Raw genomic sequence first — 20,654 nt, forward strand, 5'->3', positions numbered from 1 at the left:
AGCAGGTGAAGGCAGTTGAGAAGTAACTTGGATGCTGTTATGGGGAGAAGGGCCTGCTCCTGCTTTTCTACAGTCACATTTCAGAGAGAGGAATCCCTTCTATGCTGATCCAAACCAAGAGCTTGGATCCCATCTTTGCTTGAACCCTTTCAGTGACAAAGACCTCAGTGCTTTGCAAAATGGTGCTTCTAATTCTCAGGCTCCGTTGATGCCATTAAAAGTTCTCCATGATTTTGAACTACACTCCGAAGAACTCTCTAAGCAACTCCGAACCTACGTTTCTCTTATGTGACAGAACCTACGTTTCCCTTTATACGGCTGCAAAAAAAGCCAACCTATTTGGCTTCTTTCTCCTCAGCCAAACATCAGCAGGTCTGTTAGGAAATTCCACACTTAAGGCAACGTCCAGCACTTGAATATAACTTAATGGTTGACAAGTCAACAACAATACTAACCATAAAGGTTACTGCCTACTTGTTGCTGTTCCAAGTGCTTTTAATTTAATTATCTTATTTAATACATAAGCCATCCTATGCAGAAGGTGCAATTATCATTCTCAGTGTATAGATGAGAACAGTATCTATACATTCTCAGTGTACAGATAGAAAGCAGGAGCTCAGTAATTTGCCCCAGATACGTAAGCAGTAAATTGTGGAGCCAGACACTCAAATGGGTTAGTCTGACTCCAGAGCTCATATCGTTCACTACCCTCTGCTCTGCCACCTCTCCATTAACAAACCCACAGCTAGTTAGTGAGGGTCAAGACCAAGACTCAGGCCTCTGGCTCCCAGGCCCATGCTTTGTCCGCCGTGTCCTATTACCCTGAGTGTGGGTGGATTGTCCTTGGGAGAAAAGTAGGGGTATCTTGGGGAGGGAGAACTAGGGCACAAAATTCCTAAATCCAGATTCCCAGGGGAAATGCACATCTATTGAGTTTTACTTCTGATTACCAAATGTAGAAAATAACCTCCTTTATTTCTAAATTTAATCAGGAAAATCGACACTGGCATAGGCAGGAAGGCAGCCTTGCTATAGAGAAGACACTAAGACTTGCCCAAATTCCCACACCTTGGGTACCAGTGAGGACAAAGCTCAAGGAAGTCTTCAGTTTGAACCAGGAAGAAGCGATTGCCTGCAGTCACAGGGCCCTGTCACCTGAGGCTGTTGAGATGGCGAAAATGCAGTGGTGAAAGCTTCCTTTGTGTAATATCTTCCTTCTTCCCTAAGGAATTGAGAGGAAGAGAAAGAGAGGGCCTCAGTTTACAAAACTGAATCTGAAAGATTTTTATCAAGACAGTGAGCTTTCTGAAAGGGCTTACAGGGCAAAAATCTCAGAGAAAGGAAGCAAGGAGGGAGACAGAGATGACAATTGTCAATAGTATATTTTCACGACAGCAGGCAAGGTGATCCATTTAAAATGAAGGTCAGGTCAGGTCACCTCCAAGGACTTCCCTCCTCCCTCTTCCTCACAGGAGGAGCCTTATTCCATAAACACACTTCGTAGTTCTCATTCAGACTCTGCTCAAGCTGCATTATCAGGAGGCCCACTGTGACCCTCAGACTTAATTGGAAACCTCCTATGCCCTTGCTCTGTTTTGTTTTACTTCTTAGCATATTTCACCATTGATTTGCTTGTTTGCTTTAGGTCTCTTCTCCTTCCAACCATATGTGTAATACAATGAATAATACGATGGAAGAGATCTCAGACTGAATTAAAAACTTTTTTTCCTGCTATAATCCACCACCTAAAACTGAGCGTGGTATTTGTTGATGTATGAATGAATGGGGGGGAAAAATCAATGAACAAAACTAAGAGGAAGCAAAGAAAGCAGACGGGTAAAGATAACAACAACAACAAAAGAATGATTCTGAGAGTAAAGAGACCTAAAATATGAAATTTATAACTCAAGTATGGATAGGAAGATTGGGCAAGATGAGAGAAGCTGGTCTTTAGTGATTTAAAAGATAGGAACGTTCATTCTGTCTGCAAACCAACTGTGGGCCTTATTTTATTAGCTCTTTATCTCTGGCCTCAGACACACACACACACACACACACACAAACATTCATGATAGCTTCTATAAATTGAACCAGACATATGATCTGAATTAGCTCCAACCTTCACAATGACCCTGAAAACAATTATCCCCACTTGCAGATGAAGAAAGGGAGGGTTAAAAGTTAAGCAATTTATTCACAAGAGCCAAAAGTTGAAAACAACTCAAATGGGTGAATAGATAAGCAAAGTGGGGTATATCTATACAATAGAATAGTATTCATCTATGAAAAGAAATGAAGTAATGATACATGCTACAACATGGAAAAACTTAAAAAGCAGTGTGCTATGTGAAAGAAGCGAGGCACAAAAAGTCACAGATTGTGGGATTTTATTAATATGAAATAACCAGAATAAGTAAACCTATAAAAACATAAAGCAGATTCATTGTTGCCAGAGGCTGAGAAGAGAGACATGGGCAGTGCTTAATTAGTGTATATGGTGGTGATGAAAATGTTTGGAAACTAGATAGAGGTGATAGGTGCACAACATTGGGAAGGTACTAAATGCCCTGTATTACACATTTTAAATGGTTGACTTTATATTCATCTTAACAAATTAAACTAAGTATTAAAAACATGCACAATGGTAAAGTGAGGTCTTCAAGTTGAAATGAAAGAACACTAAACAGCAATAAGAAAGTATATGAAAGTATAAAACTCACTGGTTAAAATAAGTTTATAGACAAATACAGAATATTGTAATACTTTAATAATGTAAATCACTTTTGATTTTAATATAAAGTTTAGAGACAAAAATATTAATAACAACTATAACTACAAATATTTGATAACAGATACACAATATAAAAATATATAAATTATCACAACAGTAGCATAAAGTGTTGGAGGTGGAATCAAAGTGTAGAGTTTTTATATGCAATAGAAGTAAAGTTGTTATCAGCTTAAAATAGACTCGTAACGATAAGATGTCTTATGGAAGCCTCATGGTAACCAGAAAGAAAATACCTATATAAGACCAAGAAAGACAAAAAAGGAAAACATACTCCAAAAAAATCAACAAAATATGAAAGACAGTGAAGCAAAGAGAAACAAAAGAACTACATGACAGAAAATAGTTAAAATGTAAATCCTTTTCTTTTTAATAAATCCATTTCAATCAATAATTACTTTAAATGTAAATGAATTAAAGTTCTCAATCAAAGGACATTAGAGTGGGAAATGGATTAAACAAACAAGATCCAACTATATGCTACTTGCAACAGACTCACTTCAGATTTAAGGACAAACATGGCTGAAAGTGAAGATATTTAAAAAATATTCCATGTAAATGATAAAAATAAAAAAGCAGAGATAGCTATAGTTCTATCATCAATATAGACTTTAAGTCAAAAACTGTGACTAGAGGCAAAAATTAACTTAATATAGTGATAAAAATATCAATTCACCAAGAAGATAAAACACTTATAAATACATATGCACCCAACAATAGAGTACCTCTTAAATATATAACGCAAACATTAACTAATCTGAAAGAAGAAACAGACAATAATATTTAAATACATCAATAACCCACTTTCAAAAATGGATAGAACAATCAGACAGAAGATCAATAGGGAAACAAAGGACTAGAAAACCCTCCAGTGGTTCTCAACCTTCCTAAAGCCGCGACCCTTTAATACAGTTCCTCATGTTGTGACCCCCAACCATAAAATTACTTTCGTTGCTACTTCATAACCATAATTTTGCTACTATTATGAATAGTAATGTAAATATCTGATATGCTATATGTTTTCCGATGGTTGCGACCCACAGGTTGAGAACTGCTGCTAGTATAAGCAAACTAGACCTATCAGACATATACAGAACAATCCACCCACCAGCAGAAGCATACACATTCTTTTCAAGCACATACATAGCATTTCTCAGTAAAGAGTACATGGTAGGCCATAAAACTAGTCTTAATAATTTTAAGAAAATTGAAATCATACCAAGTATCTTTCCAAATGTAATGAAATGAAACTAGAAATCAATAGCAGAAGAATAACTGGAAAATTCACAAATATGTGGAAATTTAAAAGATATTCCTGAACAACCACTGGGTCAAAAAAGATATCAAAAGAGAAATCAGAAAATTACTTATGACAAATAAAAACATAACATACGAATTATGGAATGCAGCAAACGCCGTACTAGGAGGGAAACGTATAGTAATGAATACCTACATTGAGAAAGATTTAGCCCTGGCCGGTGTGGCTCAATTGGCTGAGCATTGTCCCATGTACCAAAAGGTCACCGGTTTGATTCTCAGTCAGGGCATATGCCCTGGTTGTGGGCTTGATCCCCAGGAGGAGGTGTGAAGGAGGCAGCTAACCAATGTTTCGCTCTCATATTGGTATTTCCTCTCCCTCTCCCTTCCACTCTAAAATCAATTATAAAAAAAATATTAAAAAGAGTTTTTTAAAAATACCTAACCTTAAAGCTCAAGGAACTAGATAAAGAACATAAACTAAGTCCAAAGTTAGCGGAAGGAAGAAAAAAGTAGGGATTAGAGCAGAAATAAATGAAATAGAAAAATTAAAGATTGGTTTTTTTAAAGATAAATGAAATTGACATTCTTTAGTTAGATTAAGAAAAAAGATAGAAGACTCAAATAAATAATACCAGAAATGAAAGAGGACATATTATATCTAATACCACAGAAATAAAAATGATCATGAAACTGTTATGAACAATTATATGCCAACAAATTGAGTAACAGAAAAAATGGATAGATCCCTAGAAACACAATCTATACAGAATGAATCATAAAAAACATTAAAAATCTGAACAAACCAACAATGAATAAGGGAAATTATGTCAAGAATTAAAAACATGTCAATCAAGAAAACTCTAGAATCATATGGCTTCACTAGTGAATTCTACCAAATATTTGAAGAGTGAATATTAATCCTTCTTAAACTCTTTCAAAAATCGAAGAGGAGAAAACCCATCCAAATTCATTTTATAAGGCCAACATTTTCCTGATGCCAAAGCCAGACAAAGACATTAGAAACTAAAGTGCAATATCCCTAATGAACAACTGCAAAAATCCTCAACAAAATACTCTCAAACCAAATTCAACAGCATATTAAAAGAATCACACACTGTGACCAAGTGGGACTTACTAGTATATGTAGGATGCAAGGATGGTTCAACATATGCAAAGCAATTGTATCTTTCTAGAAACAGAGAAATTGGGGCCCCACCCTAAACCTCCTGAATTAGCAGCTTTGCAAGTGACAGCTGGACTCGGTACCTTTGAGACACTCCTCAGGTGATGGTGGTGCGCAGCCAGGGTTAAGAACCACTGGTCCTGATTGAAGGTGTTGAGAGCGTGGTGAGTCAGGGAAGCTTTCACCACGTTTTCCAGGTGAAAACAGGAGTGAATTCAATTGTAAAGCTGCCAAAAGGGTTAGCCGGGTCCAGGAAGGTGTGAGTCTCTTGTAGGCTGAGATGAAGGAGCCTGGGACAGAAGAGCTGAAGTACGCCTGGGGAAAGGGGAAGGGGGAAAAAGCAACTTCGTGCTTCTGGACTCTCTGTGAGTCGTCAGGCATTTTATATAGACCAGTGGTTCTCAACTGTGGCTGCACCTTAGAATCACCTGGGAATCTTTTTAAAATCCTGATTTCTGGGCCTCCTCCTCCGGAAATTCTGTTTTCTTTGTGATGGGGTGGGGCCACAACATTAGTAACAAAGAAACAGAATTTCCGGCGGGTGAGGCCCAGAAATCAGGATTTTAAAAAGATTCCCAGGTGATTCTAATGTGCAGCCACGGTTGAGAACCACTGATATAGACTATCACCGTTATTATCCCCTTTACCGGTGATTAAAAAAAACCCCACACCATGATTATTATTTTGAAGCATATATTACCGCATCCAATTTACCGTGAGACAGTGGAGCTCCGGGAAGCCAAATGAATAACAGTAAGGACCAAAACCATGCCAAGGGCTGAGGTCTTTCCTCTGCATCTGCCATGGACCAAGGCCTTGGAGGCAGGGGGAGGGATGAGAGCCAAGAATAGCTGGGGGGGGGGGGGGGGGGGAGGGAAGGAGAGGAACACATCCACTGAGACAATGACAAGTCAGAGACATGCAAGGAGCGCACACAGGTGAAGGGGCTGTTCACATGCAGAGAAGCAGGTAGTGACAAAGCTATGGTGGGCCAGAGACAAGGGTTGAGGCTCACCAGCAGACTTCCTTCATCGTCTCTGTAAAGCTTCAGTGTCGCCTTTCACGGAGAGTGAGTGCTGGCGGCTTAGTGACCGTGCCTGGACCCTGTGTTCTGCACAGCAAAGCAGAACGCCAGGCCAGCCCTTCCCTCCCAGCGAGCTGTGGATCAGCCAGTCACTCAACAACCACCCTCTCACGCTGGCAGTCATGGGCACAGATGAATTGAGTTGCCTGCAGCTAACTGGGATTCGAGCCCAATTAACCACCGGGTGTCCTTCTTGGTAAGTATATGCCTTCTCGCCAACAGCAAACTCAATAGCCATTGTTTAAAACACTTTCTTGCTGCCCCTCTGAGTTATGAACAATCAAATGCAACATTAATCACATCAGCCGAACGCTAGCAACTTACTCATCCAGGGATACCTGTTTGATCCCGGCAGCTACTACTGTTTGTTTCAGTTTTTTGTTCCTGTGGTTTTGTGTGGTTTTTTCCCCCAAGAGAAAAGGTGGTGGTTGTGCACATACAAAAAAGGGAACTACATGCAGCCCTATTAGAGAAGATAAATTCTGTATCTGTGGAAAACAACAAAAGCTGGGTTACTCGGGCACCACCATGCCCCTGCGGCAGAGAAAACACAGGGCACCCTGGAAGTTTGGGTCTTGCGGTATCAAAAAGAAACCAAACTAACTTGGGCCACTGACTGTTTATTTTCTTTCACCCTTTTCCCTCTGAGCCTTCCTTCTGGGCAAAGGTGAGCTTCAACTCCCTGGAGCCCCCTCCGATGTTGTCAAGCTACTGTTCCAAGTTATTCAGAGATAAGGAAAGACATCTGACACGGAGACAGACGCTAAGGAAAGACATCTGACACGGAGACGCTGCACCTCTTGGCCGCCGGGAGAAATATCACCGTTGTGGTCACTGAATGTATTGAGCCATCGTTGTTTGTCTGTCTATTGTTTTGCCCGTGTCCGCGGAAGGTCGGTGGCCCGGATCCCGCAACGCCCCCTGGGGAGACTGGACTCCGTTATTTCTTCTCCGCGTCTTTGTTGCATTCGCCGCCCCCCCCCCCCACTCCCCCGCACCCCCATCCCCCGCCCCTGCCGCCCGCACCTTGGAGAGCCGCAGGCTCCGGGCATTCTGCAGGCAGAAGAAAATCGCTGTTTCGCCTCGGGCAAGGAACAGAAATGTTGCAACCCTGGCTCCTCCCCTAACGAAGAACTGAACAAGTGCACCGCGCGAGCGCCTTCTCGCACAGCCGCCGCTCAGGGCGCCCGGCGCAGGTCCCCCGCCCGGGTCCCAGGAGGCTCTTCCGCGGGGCTCCCGCCCAGCCCGCCGGCCTGACTCGCCGCTCTCCCTCCTTCTGGATTTACCGGCTTCGGGAGAGGCAGCCCGACCCCGCCGATCGCCGCGTCCTCCTGCAGGAAGTGCTGCGGCTGCAGCGGCAGAATTCGCTCCCGGACCACAGTGAGTCGCTACCGCGGGTGGCGCGGCGGCGCGGCGCCAGGGCTGCGGGTTCGAGGCCAAGCCCGGGAGCAGAGCGAGGGTGGCCGCGCTTTGCAAAGCGCTTAGAATTGTAGCCCGACCGCCCGCCGTGGGCAGAGGGGCTGGGAGAGCGAGGATTGTTTGTATGTTAATTGAATTTATTGGGGTGACATTGGCTCACGACCCATGCAGGTTTGGCTTTGACCCCAGTCGGCGTTTAGGTCCCCTCCCGCCCCCCCCCCCTTACCCCCCAGCTTTGACTACTGCAGCATTCGTCCTTTCCAAACGCAGCTTCAAACGCACCTCGGGGACTGAGTTTTGGCGCGACTGTGGAACTCTCAGATGTGAATTATTTACGGCAGATTGGGGGGAAATTGGGGAGGCGAAGGGGCTCCGCGTAGGTGATGCGATGACCGCGGATCAGGGGTTCCCAGCCGCAGCCGCCGTCTCCCGCGGTCCGGGCCCGGGTCCGGGTCCGGCGGGGAAAGTTAGTTACCTGCGCTGACCCAGAGGCGCGGCTCCCCCAGAGGCGGTGGGGTGGCGGCAGGTGAGCAGCTCGGGGCTGCGATCCGTACCCCGAGTAGAGCTGGAGGGAGCAGGACGGGGCAGAGGGGTTTCAGCCCGAGGGAATCGGAGAGCGGAGCCCAGGGAAGAGGAGCCGGGAGCCGGGAGCCGGGAGCCGGGAGCCAGCGCGCTGGCGCGGGCGCGGGGCAGAGGGCACGGGCTGGGGTTCTAGCCCCTTCCATAGGAAAATAGCCTTTTAGTGACTCTGCCTGTGACCCGGGGAAGCAGCCCTAACAGGCAATTTAGGGTTTTCTGTGATTGGGCCTGAGAAGGTTGCTAAACGTTACGATCAGTTGGAGAGATTCCTTCGTCTTCATTCATCAAGTTCCGGCCAAGATTTCCCACCGGAGTCTCCAGGATGGTGCTACTCCTGGCCCTGCACCTGGCCTCAACCCTCGGCAAGACTCCTCTACTCTCCTCTTCTCTCTTCTCTTCTCTCCTCTTCTCTCCTCTTCTCTCCTCTTCTCTCTTCTCTTCTCTCCTCTTCTCTCCTCTTCTCTCCTCTTCCATCCTCTTCTCTACTCTTCTCTCCTCTTGTCTCTTCTCTTCTCTCCTCTCTTCTCTTCTCTTCTCTTCTCTTCTCTCCTCTTCTCTCCTCTTCTCTCTTCTCTTCTCTCCTCTTCTCTCCTCTTCTCTCCTCTTCTCTCTTCTCTTCTCTCCTCTTCTCTCCTCTTCTCTCTTCTCTTCTCTTCTCTTCTCTTCTCTTCTCTTCTCTTCTCTTCTCTCCTCTCCTCTCCTCTCCTCTCCTCTCCTCTCCTCTCCTCTCCTCTCCTCTCCTCTCCTCTCCTCTTCTCTCTTTGCAATATTTAGGGAATTAATTATTCCATAGAATATATACTACACATCCCATTACACATTATCTGTGTGCATATATGTGTGTGTGTATGGGTAAAAGTGCTGAATAGTGCAAGGAAGAAGCAGATGAAAATTTCCATTTTTGTGGTTCTTTGAAATTGGCAGCCTCTGCTGGCTGCGTTGGCTCTGGGAATCACCTACAGCCTGCCCTGGTCTGGAGTCAGCCAGCTGCTAAGGTGAAAGCCCTCCTTCCCTGAGCTCCGGACACTGTTTCCCAAGGCTTCCCCAATCTCCGCTTCCTGGGGATGGCGCCTCACAAACCCTTTTAGTGGCTTTCCTGGGGTAGGTCCTCCCCCTGGGAGTTTCCAATCCTACAGACAGCACCACCGGAGAGCCGCCTGCAGAGGGTCACTGTGGTCTCACTGAGCACTAGCTCATCAGGTCACCTGGCTGGATGTCAGACAGGGGGCCAAGGCTTGGCTTTGAGTTGAAGTGCCACTTGCTCCCCAGGGGATAGTAGGAACAGGAAATGTGTTCTTTTGGACCTCTGCACTTTACCTTTAAGGGGCTAGAGACCCCCTGGGTCTTCCATTGCCAATGCCAGCAAGGTTTAGCAGAGGACACCAGAGCATTGCAGCCAACAGACCGGGCTTCAAATGTTGGCTCCCACCCTTCGGTAAGTCACTTCTCTGAGCCTCACTTTTTCTGTCTGTAAAATGGGGAACAATACTGCCTTTCTTGCCCTGTTGTTGGGAGAATGGAAGTAGTGTTTATGTAATGCCTGGTCAATGAAAAGCTGCTATTATTAATATGAATGTAATATTATAAGTAAGTGTTAAGTAGTTGCATGCTTTTTGAGCACTCTCTCCTGTAGGGCTTATATCCATAGAAGAATGAGTAAAATCAATTCTGGTCTAAATATTCCCAAGGATGAGTGGTGGGTTCAGAAGGTAGTCGGGTCTGCTGCTTCACCTTTATCAAGTAGAGCACTCTGTTGCCAGCAGGTGAAATACGGCCAGACTTAGTTGTTTCCCTCAGTTCTCTTTTGGCCCATAAACTGGAATACACAACAGCTAGATCTTTGCCTATAGCTACAAACAGCTGGGCATGGTGACTGGGGAGGTCTCCTGGCTGCATCCATCCCCAGATGCACCAGAAACGGTCTCTGGAGAGAGAAATGTCTCCACTGCTATCTTTTAAAGCTTGGTATAGATTTAGCCAATTCAGCTTCTTCTCTCTCCCTCCCTCCCTCCCTCCCTCCCTCCCTCCCTCCCTCCCTCTCTCCCTCCCTCCCTCTTTCCCTCCCTCCCTCCCTCCCTCCCTCTCTCCCTCACTCCCTCTTTCCCTCCCTCCCTCCCTCCCTCTTTTCCTCTTTCCCTCCCTCCCTCCCTCTCTCCCTCTCTCCCTCTTTCCCTCCCTCCCTCCCTCCCTCTTTTCCTCTTTCCCTCCCTCCCTCCCTCTCTTCCTCCCTCTCTCCCTCCCTCTCTCCCTCCCTCTCTCCCTCTTTCCCTCCCTCCCTCCCTCTCTCTCTCCCTCCCTCCCTCCCTCCCTCGTTCCCTCTTTCCCTCCCTCCCTCCCTCCCTCCCTCTCTTCCTCCCTCTCTCCCTCTTTCCCTCCCTCCCTCCCTCCCTCCCTCTCTCTCTCCCTCCCTCCCTCCCTCCCTCTCTCTCTCTCTCCACCTCCTTCCCCCTCATCCTGGCCCCTCATTTGCAAAAAGTTGGATGACTGACATGGAAATATGGGAAAGAAATATCACAACCCTAAAAGGAAATGGGGCAGCCTGGCAGTACCCATTCCACAGATTGGTCGGTATGTTCTGCAGGGCGTTCTTGTACGCAAAGATGACAATATTGATCCCTACATCATCGAGCCTTTGAGCTATACTAAGCACTTTCCTACATCATAACCTCAGTGATTTTTATGTCAACATTGCAGGGGACAAATGATATTTAAAGCTTCACAGATAAAGAAACTGAGGCTGATAAAAATGTGCATATTTTTCTAAGCCTCAGTTTGCATAGCTGGTAAAAGGCAAAAGCTGGGATCCCGGCCCAGGTCTGTATGACACTCACTCCTTTTCCTGGTGCCGCCAAGCTCCCTATAGCAGAGAGTTGCGTCAGGGCAATAGATTCCCAGTTCTTCTTCTAAAGAGCAGGAATGACCAAATCTTCTGATGGTTTTAAGTGGCGTGAACATACATCCTGCATGTGATACCTACTTATAGGCAGCAACAATAAGATCACCTGTGGAATAATTTTTCTACTCTCCCACTCCTGCTGGGGCTCCAGATACTCAGCAAGCGAGGCTGTCTGGCTCTGGGCCATTGACTTCCTGAGCAATCCTTTTAAGGTAAAAAGAGCTATGGAAGTTCCTTTTTTCCCCTACCTTTAGAATCGGAGTACCATGTACATTCACCTCCCTGGGTTAAGCATGCATTCATTCATTCAACAGCTACTTGTTGAGTTCTGAATAAGACAGACAAGGTGCTGGCTCTGGTGAAGCTTCTATGCTAGAGAGAGTGACAAATGAGGGGCAGGGGATAAATATATAAATAAGATAACCTCAGATATTGATAAATGCCATGAAGGAAGTAGAGAGCCTGGGGACTAGAGTGTACCAAGGCGTAGAGGCAACTTTATTAAGGAAGGCAGCTCGAGAAAATTTCCATTAGAACTTTATGTTCACTCTTGAACTTACACTTGCCTGATAAGAGGGGCCCAGGCCATGAAGATCTGGAGAAAGGGCTGCCTTAGCAGAAGAAACCTCCAGGGAAAGATCTAGAAGTGTAATACATGAAGCACTAGCGCCTCAAATACAATAAAATGCCCCCCTAGAAATCAAGTTGAGTTCTATATGGGGGAAATTGTTGTTTCAAGGCCTATTATATTGTTCTAAGCTGTGCCATGTACTTTATACTTATCTTACTTAATCTTCTCAATCTGATAAGTTAGCTATTTTTGTCATGATTTAATAGTTGAAAAAATCAAGACTCAGAGATGATAAGCAGCTAGCCCACGGTTACAACACTAGTATTTTAATCTCAGAGTGTTTTGCTCCAACGCCCAAAACGTTTTGCTAACCTAGCATATGGTCTTTGAGATAACCTCTTCTAGGGGCTAGTGAAAATATCAGAAGTATGTTCGGTAGCTAAATGTTAACAGTAATTTCTAGCTGATGTCCCAAGTTTGTTAGTGGCTGTGTATGTAAAAGACATTCAAAGCTGTAAAGAATATTTGTGAGTTTATTTGAGCCAAACTGTTGACAATTGCCAGGAAGCAGAATCTCAGCGTACTGAGATAGTGCTCTGGAGAGTGGCGGGTTTTTACCTTGTTTTGTACATTACGATCGAAAGGGAAGAGGTAAGTGGGTTACATGAACGCTGTTGGTGATAGGCTAGGGAGGTGGGAGAAAACACAGTGGTGGGGGGGAACCTCTGGGATTGGGTAAAAAGTGAAATGATAGCCCTAGCATGTTTGGCTCAGTGGATAGAGTGTTGGCCAATGGACTGAAGGGTCCCACCTTCGATTCCGGTCCAGGGCACATGCCCAGGTTGTGGCTCGATCCCCAGTAGGGGTCATGCAGGAGGCAGCCAACCAATGATTCTCTCTCATCATTGATGTTTCTATCTCTCTCTCCCTCTCCCTTCCTCTCTGAAATCAATAAAAATTTTTTTTTAAAAGGAAAATGATAGACACATATGTCTTTGACTTAGGTGGGTGCAGGATAGTTAACAGTCAACAATTAACTCAATAACCATGAGGGGACTTGTGGTCTCCGCAGAGCAGTGCCTGTGCTTTGAGAGGTCCAGAAAAAAGGAAAATGACTTTGACATTCCAAAAACATGTTATCATAGATGCAAAAAGATAATAGGCCCAATTAATGAAAAGACTGACCTTTGTCAGGGAAGATACCAGCCGAGGACGTGACTAACCACCGTCACTCCTTTTAGTTAAAGTTTTAATTTCAGATCAGCCTTTGTGGTTACTTTAGGTCTCTGAGTTTGCAAGACCACCTCGCAGGCCCTCCCCGAGTTAGTCACGTTAGCATGTGGCCTCTTTTCGTCGACACGGGTCTCCATCTGTACTATGTAATATGCAGCACTAGCCACGTGTGCTTAAAATGTGCCTGTCCAGATTGAGCTGTGCTGAAAGAATAAAATACACCCTAGATTTCAAAGAACTAGACCCAAAAATATCTCATCAATTTTTATATTGATTATATGTTAGAATGATGATATCTTGAATGTATTAGTTTAGATGAAATATATGAAAATTAATTTCACTTTATTTTTAATGTGGGTGATAGAAAATTTTAAACCATACTTGTGGCTCACATTATATCTCCATTGAACAATGCTGGTATAGAAGAACGATTTGACAAAGATATGATACATTTTTCTTCCTTCTTCCAAACTTAACTGTTCCTCTGTTCTTGACTCAGACTCCTGCTCAAGTCTGTCCCCAAATCCAGTTACTTGGTGACGCAGTAGACAAGAGGAAAGCAGTCCCCTCTACGCTCGCCCCGACCCCACTCTTCTGCTGGGCAGGTGGCAATTTGCAGCCACTTCATCATGTCCCCATCGGATTTGATGGACCCAGCCGTGGGCAAACTACGGCCCGCGGGCCGGATCCGGCGTTCGGCTCTTCTATCCGGCCCGCGGAGCCGACAGAGCGGAGGGTTCTCTTGCTCTCCCCTCCGCTCCTTCACCAGCAGCAGTGTTAACATGGCAACATCGGGAAACACGGCCGCAGCTCCTTCTTCTGAGGCCAGTTTAAGAACCCATTGTGGCCCTCGAGTCAAAAAGTTGCCCACCCCGGTAGACCTAGTGGTTGCATTCGTCATCACCCAACCTCTGACTCAGGCGAATCTCAAGACACTGTCAGATACCCTAGGACCAAAGGGTCATTTTGAATCCGGGTTTACAATTTTAACTTTAAATCACTTCCCAGGACAGTGTGTCTGTTGTTCGAGGCATTTTGTCAAGTCAGACGAGGAGTCAGCCAGGGCTTCTCGTTTGTGTGCAAAGTCCTGGAATAAATCACTTCACTGTGGTGACAAATGTGTCTTCCTCCTCCCTGTTCTCTTGCTTAAAACGGTTTGAACAAGATGCAGGGCCGGTTTCCAAGATGCAAGGCTGCTCCAAGGACATCACAGAAGGCCGTGTGGGGCTCTTTGTCCACCAGCTAAAGTGGCCCTGGCATATGTCAGTGAAGTAAAGATCTGATTTGCTCCTGCAGTTTTATTTCTTCCAAAGGAGAAAGCAGTCAGATTTTGGTAGAGGGAGCCTCTGGCCTGGGGTATCAGAGGCCTGGATTCTACTTTAGTCTACTGGTGTGTGTGTGTGTGTGTGTGTGTGTGTGTGTGTGTCCCGCCCCCACTCCCCACAGTCCTGCAGTGATTCTGGAATTGATGAGCTATTGGCCCATCAGTGCTAGTGGGGAAATGTGTGATGAAATCGTGGGCGGTGGCTGTCCCTGACAACCTGAGGACTGGGGGCTTCCGCAGACACTCGCCTACGAGAGGAGTTTCCTTCCGGTGGCTGGGGCCAGAGTGCTGTATAAGATGCTCTGGGAAATATACAAGTAGCCCTTGTTCATTGCCACTTGGAATCTAAATCTGGAGGGAAAATGGCAGTAAGAAGCTGGCAGGAATGAACTTTCATGTATCTACATCCACAGTAACATATTTTTTCAGCATCTTCTATGCCAAGAACTCAGTGCCAGACTCCATGGGGAAAATAAATGACTAATAAAGCCAGGTCTTTGGTTTGGAGAGCATGTTACCTAGTCGGGAAGGTAGGCATAAATGTAAGCCATCAGAAGCAATGTAGGATGACAGCCAAGGTTACATGGATGATACAGTAGAGTTGGAGGTTCCGGAGGGCAGTGTGCCTTAAGCCCTAAAGTACAATGAGAAAGACAAGGTGAGAGATGGCCATTGAAGGGTGTAAGGCTAAGCCAAAGACAAACGGAGACATGGAGACAGAAAGAGAGGGCTCTCCAAGTAAGGAGCAATGCACAGGCGGCAGGAGGAGGAAGTGTGTGTGGAGTGTTTGGTGATGTGGAGGAGAACCGCTGGAATTCTAGGGAAGCTTTGAAAAACTACTGATGCCCCCACCCTCTCTCCCAAGTCTTCATCGAGTTCGTTTAGGAATGGGGCAGGGGATCAGTGTTAGCGTTGCTTAGTTCCCCAGAGTATTCTAATGTGAAGCCAAAGTTGAGAGTCACTGAACAAAAACACCAGGTCTCTAGATCATAATCATGGGAAATAAAATCAAAAGGGCAATATTTTAAAAAGAAGTCAATGGACAGTCAGGATGTGTGGTCTTCGCTTTGTGGAAGTTTTATGTACACTTATATCTCTATGTAGTCTTTTTAATTCACAGATAATATTTGTAGCTATTCTATTGACTTGGGTGTGTCGCAAATGAAAGGTGTAACCAGCTGCCCATATGCTGTGTGCTTTTGGGGTGCCCTGGAATTAACCTGAGCTAAGGATGGAGCAAATGGTACCGCACAGCTGCCGTATTGACCAGGCTTTGTGTAATCTTGCAAAGGGCTTCATTATCATGCCCATTAGTGCCAACAATAGCTATTTTATTACAAACCGTGATCTCCCCACACTTCCCCCACTTTACAAATTAAGAAATGGTGTTTAATTACTTGCCTCGGGCCTTGAGCTTGCTGGCAAGAGAGATGAGAGTAGAATTCTCAGCCACTGAATTCCCCGTATCTGCTTTGGCTCCCAAAGAAAGTGTGCCAGTCTCCTGTTACAGAATACTCTGTACCTGGCAATGTTAGTCCTTCGATGAATGAATTAGTGTTATGGCCCAGTAGGTAAAAGATGACTAGACTGGCTGAGCTGTCAACCCTGTGCTGAGTGTTAGCATCCGTCTGCAGGCAGCCACGGGGGTCCCAGGAGCCTACCTGAGCTTCCCTCCATGTGAAAGCTCAGCCATGCACACCTACAGCTCATCCACTCCTGCCTTTGGGAAGTGAAGGCTCCCTAGCCCCAGAGCTCTCTAGCTATTGTGATTTTTCTTTTCTGGAGCTTTGATTCACCAAATAGTGACTTTTATTACATACGAGAGGAATAAAGAAAGAGAGAGAGAGAGAGAGAGAGAGAGAGAGAGAGAGACCCAGCAGTTTTTACAGCTGCATTTTTAAAGAATTCTTGCCACTGTATGTCTAGTTCTGGGTTTATTGCTAGTGGTGAGGCTGGGAGCTCTTTGTGAAGGCTAGTGGAGGGGAAGCTAGAGTCTTGGCACTGCAGCCTCTTCAGGACAAGCAGATGGGTCAATTTTGTGCCATCCCAAAATGGGTATTCTCTTTTTCTCTGTCTTGCAATCTATTACTGATTGAAGAACAATTTCCAGTATCTTTATACCAAAACGCAAGCCTCAACACTGATTGCATGTGAGAATCATCTCAGGAGCTTTAACAATGCGGCTGCCCAGGCCCCATCCATGGAGCCCTTGCATCAAGACTGAGTCCTGGGCATCCTATTAACTTCCCGTTCTTCAGGGAGCTGCATAGCGCTTTGGGAAGAGCTGATCTTACTGCTCAGCTAAGACGCAAATCTTCATTACTTGTTTCTGTTTCTTGTTTTCGGTGGCATGGACCTTAGAGAACCATCCAAACCATATTTTTGTTGGGTAGCAACACCATCATTGTCCTCTTTAGAAAGCATGACCTCGAACATAATATTAAGCTTTCTCCCTGTCTAACTAGCGCCACACTCAGAGGGGCCCTGCAGAGCCTGGTGACTAAAATCATGCATGTGCAGCGTGGAAATCAGGTTGCCAGAAACTTGATAATTATGAGATTGAAAGATAAACATCAAGCTTCCCTACCGCCATGCATTACATTTCCCAGTTCCTATGTTGATCTTTAGTTAACCAACACTTGCTTTTCTGTCTCAGACATTTTAAAGTCAATTAACTTCGTTCCTGTTCACACCCTTATTAAAAATACAATTGAGGCCGTATTCTCCAGGGACTGTCATTGGGTAGAATTTACAAGGTGAATTGGCCCAGAACTAACTCGGTTGTATAAAACCCTCTCCGTCCCAGTAAACGGGCCGGGTTGCAGAGGCTTCCAGCATCAGACTGGGCTTAGGGGAGTCATGAATTTTGGTTTGGAAAGGGCCAATTACAAGTCACCCCCAATACAGAAGAACCTGGGATATGGAAAATAACTCCAGAGTCAATCTGAGAATAATTATCCAGGGTCCAGTTAAGTCGAAGCCTCCAATCTTTCTCAGAAAGTTGTATCACTACCAAGAAGCAGCCAAGTTTTTGTACCGACTTGGGAGGCAGGGGATGAGGTAACACCGTGCTTTTCCGGAGTCCTAAGATGACAGGATTAGAAGATGAGAAGCTGTTAAGGGAGGTTGCAGGGAGGAGATGGACGAAGGTCTGCTGTGAGCCATGCATGTTGGGCAGTGGCCATGTCTATTCACTCCACTGTTCTTTATGGAGGGTCTGCTCTGTGCCAGGGAGCCTTAGAGGAGCCGGAAATGGAGCGATGAAGCTATTGCTGTCGTGGAGTCTGTATGCCAATGAGAGCAAGCATCCTCATTGAAAAACAAACAAATCAAACTGAATGAGTTCGCGCTATAAAATAATGAAGTGAAGGGAAGGGAATAGAGTCTAAGAAAGGCTGCTTTCAACAGGCTTGCAGGAGTTGCTCTCTGAGGAGGTGGCACTGGAGCCAGCACAAGATTGTAAAGAGAAGCCACGCGGAGATCAGGAAGAGAGAAGGCCAGACAGAGGGAACAGCAGGACAAAAGTCCTGAGCTTGGAAAAGGTTCGATATGTTTGGAAAACAGATAGAACAGTGCAGCTGGGCCTCAGGGAGAAAGGGTCAAAAGTCAGGCAGGAAAGCAGCCCGCAGGCGGTGGGATGGAGTTAGGACTTTAAGTGTTTTAAGGAAGTTAATTTTAAGTAGGGGAGTTATGTGTTTACATTGCATTTTAGAGATGGCTTGGGGCTCTAGAAGGGATGGTAGATTAGAGGCAGAGGGAGAACTGGGAGGCTGAGCAGGACAGACTGCATGAGGATGGAGCCACGAGGGCGGTAGCATGGGGTAGAGTGTTGGAATCCAGAGCAAGTGTGAAGGTAGGGCCATCCTGGTGTTCAGACGGAGAGGGCCAGGAAAAGTGACAGCAGGCCTAGGCCTGTCTCAGACAAGTCTCCTGCCCCTTCCTGACTGCGGCCAGACTTGACTGGTTGTGAACCTGAGGTGTTGTTTGGAAACATGAGAGCCGCCTTTGACCTTAACTTGTTTAAACAAAAAGTCCAAATTCCTTCCAAGACAACATAACTGCTGCCTGCTTTTAACCTCCTAACCATCAAAATGTTATCCTGTCTCATAAGACCATTCCTCTGGGTTTCGTTGTGTGTGTTGTTTATTACTGTGCTTTTTATAGGTGCTGAAAATGTCACGTTCCCGTTGCTAGTTGCTCTCTTCTCTGAGTATTTCAACACCTGGGCTGTATTTACTGAGTCCGTCATGGGCCAGATGTTCACACCTGGCGTCAGTTTCTCTAGATCAATGCGTCAGAGTAGCAGGCTCTCAGTGAGCACTCACTGTATTCCAGGCATTGTTTGAGAACGTCACATTTTCACCCGTTCAACCCTCCCAGCCACCCTTTGAGTGAGTACTCATTATTATTACTATTTCAGAAGTGAAGAAACTGAGGTAGACAAGAGGTTCTGTCGTTTGCTCAAGACCCCACAGCGGGCAAGGGGCAAAGCCAGGCTTTGGCCTGCGGGGCACTGCGGCGTCCAGGCTCTGAGCCGCGAAGCTGCGCCCCTTCTCACCTGCCGCCTCTACACTCTCCTGTGGAACCAAAGCTGCCCTCTCCCTCGGTCACTGAGCCGGCTCTCCTCAGATTTAGGTTTGTTTCTTCTGAAAACAAAACAAAACCAACCCGAGGCCCCACTGGGAGGCCGCTCCCCTGGGCAGGGCTTCCAGAAGTGGGCTGGAGGGGAAATGGCAGACCTGAGAGGCCCGGGGAAGCGGCCCCTTTGCAGGAGGGCCCCACATCTAAGCCACCGGCCTCTGACCAGGGGGCAGGATGAACCCCACCTGGGGAGCCGGCTGTACAAGGTCGCCCACAGCAGAGGGCTCTGGGTGAAATGCCCCCTCTTCTCCTCACCTCTCTTCTGCCCATGACTAAAGGGCCTGTGTGGTGCCCACCTGCCTGTCCCTCCTAGAGGGCTGATGAAATCCAAGTTAGTCAATAGCTGTGCAGTGAATTCTAGCTGCTCGCCAGGGTCATTTGAGGCTGGCCCTTAGAAACCAATAGAAAGAGTCATTAATTCATTTGTTAGCATGTTTCTGCTTTAAAAATATTGAAGATTCTCTCCAGAGGTTTATCATGAGCAGTGAAAAAAGCCTGGAGAACACAACAGCTCAGGCTGTCTCTCTACCTTTCACTGCATATCTGCTTCCAGAAAAGTCTTCTCTCATAATCAGCGCACCAGTAGCAGACCTCATCCCCTGCCTGGTGGGAGTAACAGCAATGAACTGAACAGAATCGAGCTTTGTACAAAGACATTCATTATGGTTGCTTGAACTCCGTTAATGAATTCTTCAGCAATGATGGGAAAGGCAGGAATTGTGATGTTTCATCGCCTATGCTATAAGTTTTAACTTGTTATATATGTCAATTAAATAGCAGGCATTTTTTTCTGCAATTGCCATAGGGTAGTTTCTCTCAGCAATTGGAATGCCTTCATTGGAAATGTTGAATTCATCTCATCAACAATCTGTTCATTTCACTGTTTGCTTTTCAATAAAAATGCTATTTTTAAATGTCATACAGCACATGCCAGATATTTCCTATTCGAAACGACAAAAGAACCTCCAAATTCAAAATGACAAAGGAAAAAAAGGGCTGTAGTTATGGTTGCATGAGGCTCTCATCTTATTTACTAGCAAGTCAGGAAGACTGCAGTGTAACATCGCTTAACTGAGGAAAGTTTGAAAGCCATTTCACATCTTCCAATCGCCCCCAAATAGCTCAGAATCCTACTACTAGGCTAATATTAAAAAATGCATCTTCAAACCTTTATTGGACAGTTTTGACAAAATATTCAGCAGAAAGTGAGGGCGAATGGCTACCAAATGTTGATATGTCCTAAGTCCAAGTCATTCAAAGATCAGTGCAATGTGCTGGCCGCTGTGTGATCAGAAGGTGGCCCCATCACCCCTTTGGGGTTTTGAACTAGCAGAGTTTTATTTTTCACTTAGCAAGCTTTCCTGATTTTACTTTTCGGGGGACATCACTGAAACCATACCACTATTCAGATCTGTGACTTTTTATTTATTTTTGTATGTGGTTTAAAATTCAAGGTACAAAAGAATATTCAATGAAAACATGCCTTCCTGGTGGGGAAGGCTGGGTGGGTGGGAAGAGATCACCAAAGGACTTTATACGTATATCTAGAGGCGTGATGCATGAAATTCGTGCCAGGGGCTTGGTCCTCACAGCCCCGGCTTCGTCTGGAAGGTCGTCCGGACGGTTGTCCTGCTGTTCAGTCTAATTAACATATTAGCTCTTTATTATATAGGATA

At 45.6% G+C, this 20,654-nt stretch overlaps 1 protein-coding gene across 4 annotated transcripts in view; it reads left to right on the forward strand.

Moving 5' to 3' along the window:
- The first annotated feature begins 7,559 nt into the window (after window positions 1-7,559).
- PRLR (prolactin receptor) overlaps window positions 7,560-20,654 on the forward strand; it is a 130,811-nt gene continuing 117,716 nt past the window's right edge. The window contains exon 1 of one of the 4 annotated variants that reach the window (XM_059694952.1): window positions 7,560-7,695. Coding sequence is in view for 1 of the 4 variants with exons in the window: in XM_059694950.1 (XP_059550933.1) it covers window positions 9,729-9,748 (20 nt within the window). In the remaining 3 variants the exon portion in view is untranslated. Of the gene's footprint in view, window positions 7,696-8,858; window positions 9,749-20,654 lie in introns of those variants that run through there. The other 3 variants (XM_059694954.1, XM_059694956.1, XM_059694950.1) reach the window with 3 other exon arrangements.

Source organism: Myotis daubentonii, chromosome 4 (genome assembly GCF_963259705.1).
Source record: "Myotis daubentonii chromosome 4, mMyoDau2.1, whole genome shotgun sequence".
Taxonomy (NCBI): Eukaryota; Metazoa; Chordata; class Mammalia; order Chiroptera; family Vespertilionidae; genus Myotis; species Myotis daubentonii.